Source organism: Bradysia coprophila, unplaced genomic scaffold, assembly GCF_014529535.1.
Source record: "Bradysia coprophila strain Holo2 unplaced genomic scaffold, BU_Bcop_v1 contig_350, whole genome shotgun sequence".
Classification (NCBI taxonomy): Eukaryota; Metazoa; Arthropoda; class Insecta; order Diptera; family Sciaridae; genus Bradysia; species Bradysia coprophila.
Genome location: NW_023503608.1, coordinates 1,769,018 through 1,779,812, shown reverse-complemented (window position 1 = coordinate 1,779,812; position 10,795 = coordinate 1,769,018). Strand labels below are relative to the sequence as shown.

The 10,795-nt window shown below is 34.7% G+C and overlaps 1 protein-coding gene across 11 annotated transcripts; it reads right to left on the bottom strand.

Moving 5' to 3' along the window:
- Positions 1 to 345: 345 nt before the first annotated feature.
- On the bottom strand, positions 346 to 10,498 carry LOC119080038 (serine/threonine-protein kinase pelle). Of its 11 annotated transcripts, none has more exons than XM_037188237.1 (9): positions 10,220 to 10,491; positions 4,968 to 5,058; positions 4,759 to 4,798; positions 4,630 to 4,696; positions 4,327 to 4,571; positions 4,058 to 4,133; positions 3,776 to 3,999; positions 1,393 to 1,495; positions 346 to 1,323 (listed from the first exon to the last, which is right to left on the bottom strand). In XM_037188237.1, the coding sequence occupies exons 2-9, from the start codon at positions 5,046 to 5,048 to the stop codon at positions 1,059 to 1,061; spliced, it is 1,101 nt and encodes a 366-aa protein (XP_037044132.1). In that variant the 5' UTR covers positions 5,049 to 5,058; positions 10,220 to 10,491; the 3' UTR covers positions 346 to 1,058. The 11 variants fall into 11 exon arrangements, with proteins under 11 accessions (XP_037044132.1, XP_037044128.1, XP_037044130.1 ...); XM_037188233.1 differs by having other exon boundaries at positions 513 to 1,323; positions 4,759 to 4,807; positions 10,220 to 10,459; XM_037188235.1 differs by lacking the exon at positions 10,220 to 10,491 and adding an exon at positions 9,226 to 9,459 and having other exon boundaries at positions 521 to 1,323; positions 4,759 to 4,807.
- Between the last annotated feature and the right edge of the window lie 297 nt (positions 10,499 to 10,795).

The following is a 10,795-nucleotide window of genomic DNA, read 5'->3' as shown; positions in this document are numbered from 1 at the left end:
TTCAGTTTCCCTGACAAATCTAAAACCGATTGATACAAACTTAAAGAAATTCCGTTAATTCCAGTTGCTCTAAATAAATGATCCAGATAAGTAAAATTCAACTTAGATTAGATGGAGATAGTTTCTGCTACACTTAAGATGTTCCAACTTCGAATCATTACGAATTTGTTTCACTTTACTTTCAGCATCTTTTCACATGTTATCCAACAAATTGCTCTCCAAGTCATTATTGCGAATCGTTTCGGAGTTCGGTATATATATACAGAGTAGAACTTCAGCAACCCCAATTTATATTAATAAAACAATAAATTAAAATTCATTCGTTCAATAGTAAAACCATTTTAATAAAAGGCGAAATCCTTTTAATTTTCATTAGTGTTGGCGCATAGTTTTATAATGAACAAAGTTTTTGCTTTTACACATTACAATCTCTTAGATATCATCATATATCATATCCATACTTTGAATTTATATTTTACACAAATAACATGCGGCAATTTTCTTTTCCTTAATTTTTTTTTGTAATCATAGCACAGTGAAAATGGGGAAAAAATGTTTAATAAGAAAAGTTTTGTCGTAATCGCTAAAAGATCAACTTTCCAGTGTTTTAGATGTAACACAATAGTTGAATTATACGCAAGTTGGAACTGTTGAGCCTTGATACACTCAGATATGCCTTTGTAAATATTTGAATGAATAGCCTGTTTTTGTCGGCATTGAATAAATCGACACAATAAACGGATGTGTTAGTGTTATCAATAAAAAAGTTTTTTTTTAAATATCGTCAGCTAAAATGTGACACAATTTTTACACGTACCATTTGAAATATAGAAAAATCAATTAAATTCGGAGAGCTTTTGACTATCTTTCCGTAAAATTTTGTCTTAAAAATTAGTTTTGCTATTAACCTAAGCAGAGCATACACAAGTTCGAATAATTTGAAAAAGAATTCCAAAAAATATTCGGCTAAAAAATTAAATTTAATTCAAATCGAAGAGCTAGAATAAAAACACTTGATGTAACGGATCATGAATCTGTCTCTTCTTCGCTTTCTCTTTCTACTGTGCCTTCGACTTATGATGATCTATCAACAAATTAAGAATTTTCGATGCGGCAATCTCTTTGCCCTTCTTTTTATTATTCGATACAGCTTCCTGACATAAATTCTCAACTTTACACGTCGTTGTAAATGTGGGCAAATGTGGCGGTCCGTCCACTTTGACAATTTCATAGGCAGGAGGTCTCAATCGATATTTAACGCACAGTTCCTGCAAGTGACCAACTGGGTTCGGAATGGTGGCAACAGTTTTTAGTGCAGATTCACTGGAATTAGAATTCAGCATGCGATTGTGAAATATATATTGGGTGGGGGTGCTCAAATGTAATGTGTACCTTAGCACCTGAATGTCATTTATGTTCAAGTTCGTCGTAGACTGAAGAGTTTCGTTATTTTCGGCATTCGGACTTTCTTTCAAAGAAGGATCAGCTTCCGCTTCTGTTTGGAAGTAAAATAGTCAGACATTTTCGTCTATTGCAGGCACATAGCAAATTGAAAATGCAGGGATTTCTACTCCTACAAAACTAAACTATGTGAAACCATATGAAATGAAGTGGCACCAGCAACTGACAACTCAGACATGTTTTTCGAATAAGATTTAACGCCAAAAACATCTTTAACGGTTTAAACTTGAGTGGAACATATTTTATCGGAAAGTAAGAGGATTTTATTTGTCGAATTTCAAAGATTTTCTTTGCCTTTTTAAAGTTTTCTTGTACGTTTCAGGATTTTTCTTTGAAGAATTTCGGTGGATTTTAGTGTATTTTCAAAGGAATGAAATAGGTATTTCTACTCTGCCTCGTTCCTCGTTCGCTTGCAATGTTCGGGTTATTTCGCAAACTGAGTATCATTATTCATAATTTTGACGTTGCGTCGTAGGCTAATTTTGCTTTTCTCTTGAATACAGTCGGCCACCTTGAAATAAGTGCCGCATTTCATTTCAGCTGTTTATCAGCTGATCCGCTCATACAAACAAGAGCTCTTTTACCCTTTTAAGCCGTTTTAACACTACCACCCGAATAAACAGCTGAAGCAAAATGTGTCACTTATTTTAAAGTCGGCTGTAATCGAAAATACAAAATATTTTTTTTTGCAAATAGTTTCTCATGTCGATATGGAGTCATTTCATTGTGGTGTTTAAATTTCAATCAAAAATTGGATTTTGTTAATTCAAAATTGGTTAAGATTGTAAGGAGATTTGTGATAGTCTTCATTATAAATTCAAAACAACAAAAAAATAAGCAACCCAACAAACACAGAATTAAAAGTTTTTACATAATTCACCTGAAAAATGTTTTAAAATTGAACGATGTTTTATGAGTTAAAAAATGATTTGAAAAAATCTACAAAACACTCAACTCAGCTACGACATCTCTTCTATTATGCAACAAGCATGGACTAATCTAAAATCTAATCGATCTAACTGCAAATGTACATAAATTAACCTTTTAGAAACGGCGAACGTCATGCTTCAAATGGCAACATCGTTAAATTGATTAATTTATTTGTGCAAAGTATCTCCAAGTGTTTCATGCACAATCTATCACTTCAATAATTTTAACACACATTTCGATAGCACATTCCAACAGCCGTTTCTATAAAGTTTTGAGCTACCATGAACACTTTTCATTTCAAATGATGTTGAGTAATATTGTCGATATGTGCAGCAATGTATTCAAGCGTTGTTCATAACTAGTGTTAAAATATCGCGACTTCGTCACTTATTTCCAACGTTTTTTTTTTTGGAAAAACGTTGCGTCTAACTTATGCTAAAAGGCGTTTTAGCGAATTCGATTCCAGGACTCGCCTCAGGCTCGAGCTGAAAACCTCTCATTCGTTAAAAAAGCATTTTAGCATGTGTTAGGAAAATAACTATTTCAAACACTACAGTAGATGCAGAAAATAGTTTTATGCTGTTCTCATTCACTAATTCACGTTTACTAATCCACTTCACATTTGTAAAAGCTCAATCGAACAATCTTAGTTTTTCAACCAATCGTCGGTTTCATTTGGGTCAGCGTTGCATAACATAGCGATGAATGATCTCAGTGGTCAGAATGAAGGAAGAGTATATTCACAAGCCTACCGTACAATGCATAAAAACCTAAAGGAGGCGAATTTGTGAGAGAAAATATATGAAATTCTCTCACAAATTCTCCCCAATAAGGTTTTTCTTCGTTGTACGGTAGAAGAAATCAGAGCGTTTTTTCAGAAAAAGTTTTCTGTGTTTTCACGAACTTTTTTCATTTTCTCGAATTCGCTTGAAAATTTCGATAGAATTTTAAGAAAATGAAAAAATTGACTCTGCAAAGTTACTGTCGCTTTCAGTGTAATTTCTAAGTTTTACTTCACTTTATTCAAACGCAAATGCTGTGCAAAAGGTGTAACATGCTGTGTCCACCACTCTCACATCGGGCAAATCATTTCAATCTCAATCAAAGATTAGTCGTATAGATGGATTGTTAGAATAGTCTAGTGCATCGTATGCGTTGTTTTATTGCAGAATAACGGTAAAAAAAATAATTTTATGAGATACAATAATGTCAACAGAGAAGTAAATAATTAGAAAATATCGTCAGATCAAGAAATTGTCGCATACCTTCACCAAAATACAAAAGCATCGACAGTACAGCTATTAAATAGCGAAATAATATCAAACACGTGTGTCAACAATCAACACTTGCATTAGTAAATTCAGAGAAAAAGCAATGAACTAACTCATGTCTAAGAGATCCAGAATTTTTTCAGCTGCCATCTGTTTTGCAGCTTTCTTATTGCTCGCAATTCCCACTTCTCTGTACGATCCCACTTCACAAAATATGTAGAAACTCGGATTATTTGGGGTTCCAGTGCTTTTCTCTGTACCATAATACGGCGGAGGAAGCTGCTTTCTGACGCAATATTCTTGTAGAAATCCAACGTAGTTGGTGCTTCTAGGAGGGCTGTAAATACAGATGGTAGTGGCGATCGAGAAATTTTCTAATTTATTGTCCAAATTACCTGGGCGCTTCGGATATTGTTTCACTCGTAAAATTTGGGACAGTTGCGTTTTCAGTTTTTGGTCGTGCATCGATAGCTGAAAATATATTGATTTTCGATGAATTATTAGATCATCATAGACATCTGATCTGTCGTATCATCATGGTCATACGAGGGGTCACCCACTTCCAGGGATTATTATGGAATTAGTTGGGATTATTTCGAAGTCAGTGACCCCGAGTGGTCAGGTCATATAATTCACTATGAATCTTTACTCTGGGACAACTTACCCATTTTCAGACACATAATCAATTCTCTCGCTACCATTTCCTTCCCCCTCTTCTTCGATTTTGATGACACGACACGATAATGGTCTTGAACGCGACAAAACGTAGAAAACGTCGGTTCATGAGCAGGTCCATCTTGCTTTAGAACGCCATATACGGGGAGCGTAAAACCTTTTTTGGCGCATAGCTCTTGAAGATAGCCGACTGGATTTGGGATTTTCAGCACCTGGCTGCCTTCAGCAGTATCACTGACAAGAATTGTAATTAGTATGGAAATGAAATCGATACGAAAATTCGTTGTATTACAATCTCTGATTGTTTCCATATTCCGGCATATTTGTGTAGTCCTGCAAATCCGGATTGAACCGCTGACCTGACAAGTTTTGTGTTAGTTTTTAAGTCGTATGAGAAACTGTTCCCTAACTTCATACTTACTTCCACTCGGTGACAAATTTGATGGATTGGTTGTTGAGGACTGTGAACAATAAATTCAACAATGAAATAGTGGAAAATAATCAAAAAAAGTCATAAAACCAGTTATTTTAGTAAATCTATTACTTCAACAATTTCAAAGCTCTGTTGGTATCGGCACCTGACTATGTACCTATTCTGTGTAAACCTGAAATTATACATTAACAACTCACCATCGAACTGTTGTTCAACGACACATCTTTCAGAATGTCAGCAACACTTATAAGCTCCAAGTCTTCTATGTATCCAACCATTTTCAAAACTCTGAAAAACAATAGAAGCCAGGAGTTAATTTCATTCACGCAGACTTCAGATGGGGTGCTTAAAAGAATACTTGAGTGTACCAGTTCTATATGTGAAGTCTGAGTCAACGATCGTATGGAGCGAAACAAGAATAATGTGAGCGTAACAATCTACTTTGACAATCAATTTCATCTGCACTACTTGGATACGATGGACCTTCGTCAGTTTCGAATATTTGACGTCATTTGTGAACGGTCCCTAGCTTGTAGATGACTCAAAAGTAGTAACTCGTCGATGATTTCAACACCTTAAAATATCATTACTGCCGACAACAAAGCTATTCGCAAATTTTTCAGATGCATTAGATGGTTGGAAAAACAATTGGGTTTTGAAGTCGTCATTTTATATTTCTTATAGCCTCTACAATAGTCTGTTAGTCAGTAGCTTTATCAGGATTTTGTAGGGGCCCTTTGGGCTTTATGGGAGGATTGAACGACTGTTGCAGTTTCAATAAAAACAAAAGTCAAAAGCTTCAGTTCATTTCTTTATTGTCAGTTTTCATTAGCAATTTTTTGTTTGTAAAAAATATTTGTCGCAAAATTATTTTTGCTAAAACTACAATGGCGTAAAGTTTAAATGGTCTTCGAAATAATGTAACACTTTCGACATGTCCGGCCTTTGTTCATATTTGTCCTTTGTACATTCCATGCCCAGATCGATAATTGCTCCAAAGATTTTTTCCTTATCGTCAATGTCCGCCGCTGTTTTATCGATTAATTCCAAGAGCTTTCCTAATTTCGAACAAACGAAGAAACGTTAGACAACCAACAAAATCGAAATTCATTTCCACGTCTCTACCTTCCATGTCATGCGACTCAATTGATTTAATCAAATAAGACTTTGTTCGGCTATCATACACTCGTAAGCCAGTGGACAGTTCGAAGAGAACGATTCCAAAACTGTACGAATCGACTTTCGTTGTCAGTTTTCTGTATTGTAAAAATTCGGCCGGTAGATACGCTTTGGTCCCATATGCTCGACTTACGATTGTCTCGTTATCGTTACCCTCTCTCACCAAGCCAAAATCGCCTATTTTTGGTTGATTACACGGGTCAAGAACTTGATTTATAAAAAAAACGAATAAATTAGGATGGAGGTGCGGTTTAAAGGATTCAATTCTTACGAATGTTTGCCGGTTTAATATCGCCATGAATTAACGGTCGCTCCTGGAATGTGTGAAGAAATTTGAGACCCCTGTGTTGTAGAAACGAAATTTACGCTCAATACACACTCCACTATCTCCGTATGAAACCTATCTATTACCTAGCTGTACCACCAGCAATGTTAATTCGTTGTTGCCAAGTCAGAGGTGGAACGTTTGCCGGTCTCGTAAAAAGTCTCTGTTCTAATGACCCGCCCTGCATCAGTTGATACACCAAACATGGGTCTGTTCCTGTTAGCAACATGCAAAACCTTTAATCAAAATTCCCTTTGAGATTTCCATTAAAACAAACCATTTATGCTGATTCCATACAATGGCAAAATATTATCGTGACGACAAGAATTCAAATGTCTCAGTTCATTTAAACTTTGTTGAATTTGAATTTTACTCATTTCAGTTGAAGCCGTACCACGATTTTCAATACGCTTTATGGCCACTATGGTGGAAATCCACGTTCCCTTGAATACCGTAGCGAAACCACCTTTCCCCAACACATTTTTGTCACTCCAATTGTTGGTGGCATCACGTAATACCTCATAATCTATTTTCGTTATTTTTACTTCACATTCATTTACATCGAATTTATCTCCATGGCTTTGCTACATCATATACACCAAACGTAAAATGTTGCATTTTTATTCGGTTTGTTGTTTGTTTTATTGCATTTTGTTTGATTGAGCTTTTTGTGTGGAAATGTAAAAATGTTCGACCGTTACCTTGTTATCGTTTCGCAGACGTTCGCTCACGTTATTGTCGTCACTCAACATTGGTGCATTTAAGATTTTCTCGGAATCATTGCTGATGCGTTTCGATGTTGATTTCGTTTTGTCTTCGTCGTTTAGATTTGCTAGTGGAAGAGTGGTCAATGAGATTTTTTTTGTCTCGAATGGAACAACAAAATCAAATCTTACTTGAATTTGACATTTGACTCTTTCCAATCAATTTATGGTATCGTGAATCCACTAAATTTTTAATCGCATTCATGGCTCCGTACTGATGGATTCTACAAATTATATGTCGAAAAATTTAGGACATTTTCCACCCGGATTTTTTTTTCTAAGCTCACCTCTCCAGTAACACAAACAGCTCTGTGATTGTGTGATTTTGCTCACCCCAACGTGTCAGTAATTCATCGGCTTCCCTATCATTCGTTTCATATGAACATTTGGTTATTTCGTCGATTTCACATCTATTGTATCCCATTTGTGTAGCCAATTCTTGCCATACATTATGTTTCAGTAGAATTTGGCATAGATTGTGTCTCTCCATGAATGGAATATCGTACAGATACATATCGGTTATTCCGTCAGATCTTGTTGGTGTCATTGTGCTTGTTTGTCTTTTATCTAATAGAAAAATACGATTGCAGTTGGTACTGAGTTCAGGAAAAATGTTTTTCTGAAGAGAGTTTTGAACACAAAATGTTTAAATTGAAAAGTTTTAGCGTATGAGGAAGGCAGGTCCAGGGCTTGTGTAAAACTTTTTTTTTTAATTCAAAGAAAACGACTGATGAATTATGAACTTTCTAAACTGCTGATGCACCGCGGAAGTCCATGTTGGAATGTACAATAATGTAGAATGCGAAAATTCCCAAGATTAAATCGTTGATAACGTGTTGATCTTCGACTCTCTAGGATAAGCGTAAGTAAAAAAACATAAGTAATATTCGGTGGGGACAATTAACATCTAACAGCGTTTGGATGGGGGCGACGAGGGGTCCTAAATAACCAAAATGGTTAGAGCAACATTTATGAATGTCCTCTCTTTGTACAGATAAAATTTTATCCGGCACGCATTACTTGTGTGAATTACCGAAGACCATTACAACCAAACAAAGGAATGACTCACAACAGATTTTGGTTTAAATTAAAATTATTCCATTGGTAAAACAACCATACAGCACTTGTGGTTTCCGGTTCGTAATGGAATTCATTACGCCGAAAGATGCGATCAAATCGATCGAATCAAAAAGCAAGCAGTCGAAAAGCGCATCCAGCTTTCTTAGAATGGTAATTACAGTAAAAACAAGATTCAAATGAGAAACACGTACTGAAGAAAAAGGTGAAGTGCAGAACATGTACACGAGTTTATGATATTTATAGTAAAACAGCAACGGTCATAATACCGATTCAGGTATTAAACAAACAAAAGGAAGGGTCATCTTGTCATCTCTCCCTAATGAAACGATAAAATGCAAATTAAAAAATGATTAAGAGTTGGAATGCAATTAAAATAATTTCTAGATTTTAATTGTTCAAATACAATTTATGGCGCTGCTGGGTGTTAATAAATTCTCTAACGAAACGTGTTGAGAAAAAGATGAAAAATGGTTTTTTACAAACAACGTCATAAGACGCCCATTACCATACAAGCAAGTTCCAAACATGAACACGATTATTTGATACTGTTGATAGACCTAAAACGAAGAGTTTGCATGATCAAAAATAGACTATTGCCGTATATGTTTCAAATCATTTTACAGTTGAACGGTAACTGACCCGGTAAAACCGTTTTCTTGTTCTTTGTTAGTCAACTTGACAGGTTTTCAGGTTTTTATAAAATTTGCAATCTATCGCAGATTCTCTTTTCTCGTATTTTGGTGTAGACGAAGAATATTATGGACGCAATTAATTGCTTATATTTGTAAAAGCTGACTAATATTCAAGTTCTGCGTATTTCCAGAATTAATAATAAAAAGTCTTACACAAGCACACATTCTGCCTATTGTTTGCTTCGCAAAACACATGAAACTGTGAACTCTGTGTTCAAAATCCCCACAATGATAAGAATAATTTGATGGTTTGATGGGAATAATTTTGAATTTTTTAGAATGTTCTAGAATCCGGAGATGTAAATCAAGGGAGTACATCAAAACCGTATGTGACAAACGTTCTTAACACCTATAAACTACATTTTTAACTCAAGTGTAATGAATATTCGTATGAAATTACAGTTTATTTACTCACTTACACGAAAATCTTTAAACTTGAAAACACACACAGCACTGTAACCGTTCAACACCGAATGCAACTAAGCACATTAACCAACTAAATCCATTTAATACGTTTCCATAAAACTTTCACTGGCTGGGGAATTCACAAAGTTCAACTTTAAAACTAATGTTGTACACGTAAAGACCGAACTGATGATGACATTATAACATATACAATACTTATGGTGTTGTTTCGAGCAACAAAAAAAATCATCAACAACAACCAAATAAAATGAAAAAATTATCTTAGTATTACACGAAAATTATAAGAATATTTCTCTCGACTGTACTCGGTAGATAAGTTACACCCATACAGAAGTTTTAACATCCATACATGCAATAGTGACTCTATCTTCATTTACCAGATGATTTTTCAACACATATGCATGCAACAAAAACTCGTCATACTTATTGCATTTAATGAGCATGTATTTGCTGTTTAAACCATCAATGGACGATTGATTATTATCGTCCATACTATGCGATTGAATGTTTTTTTTTAGTAATGAAAACACCCTTTCGTACATTGGTTAAAAGACAGTTTTACATACAGACATAGTTACTTAAAATGATGACATGGTCTGCAATGTTGTTATTAAGTCCACAACCCAAATAAACAAATGACTCTGTATCATTATATGTCGTTTCGAAGTTCGTATACATCAATCGATATTTTAAATGGCATTTAGAACATTTTATAATTAAGTGGAGATCGAGAACGGTGTTTCAAGAAAATCCATTTTGAACATTCACAGTAATATCGTTAATTTTTTTTAAATTCTATCTAAAAATTGTCTCAGCTTGTATCAATGTGCACTTTCATCATAAAATGTAAACAACAAATGAAATGCATGCACGAATGAATGAGTCTGTTAGCCATTTTTAAGAAAACAAAGTCACTTGATAAGTGTCAGTAATGGACGCACTGGTCATAAGTGTAGATAAAGCAATAAGAAATTATACCATACCTGTCTATCCTCTTTCTGTAAAAGTTGCAATAATCACTATAGTTGTAATAGTTCGGCGAAAATAAATTCGAAATATTCGGCTGGATTAACTAAGTCTACGATTTAACATTCTAAATTTATACACAATTTTACGAAATTCACAAAACTGTACACACAAATTATTCTTATTCACAAACACCGTACTGTAGTTTTAAAATCACTCCTCACCTCACGAGCTAAACAGGCTAAACATCACTACTTCAGATTAGTGCAAAAATCGACACGTCACTACTGTCAAAAAAATGATCATTGCTAGCCGAAGCGTACCTACCATAAACACAAATACATATAAAAAGTGTAACACTATCGCATGCAAGCAAGTCTCTCAATTTATATACGGCTACATCACTCTACTCACAAATACAACTACGCAAGTAATGAATGAATGGGAAAAGATAACAACAAACTCTCAGACATTTCTCACAAATTCTAAAGTAAACATAGTCAACACACTAACACAGAGACAAGTACATTCAATAACAAAATTTATCAATTAGTTACCTGAAGAAGATTAACTCTTAATAGCCGAAAGCTCGG

Coding starts and splice junctions, on each gene's coding strand:
- LOC119080038 (XM_037188232.1), bottom strand. CDS start 7,585: ATGACACCAACAAGATCTGACGGAATAACCGATATGTATCTGTACGAT. Junction 6,157..6,220: donor TATTAAACCGGCAAACATTC/GTAAGAATTGAA, acceptor TTATAAATCAAG/TTCTTGACCCGTGTAATCAA. Junction 5,829..5,895: donor TGAGTCGCATGACATGGAAG/GTAGAGACGTGG, acceptor GTTCGAAATTAG/GAAAGCTCTTGGAATTAATC.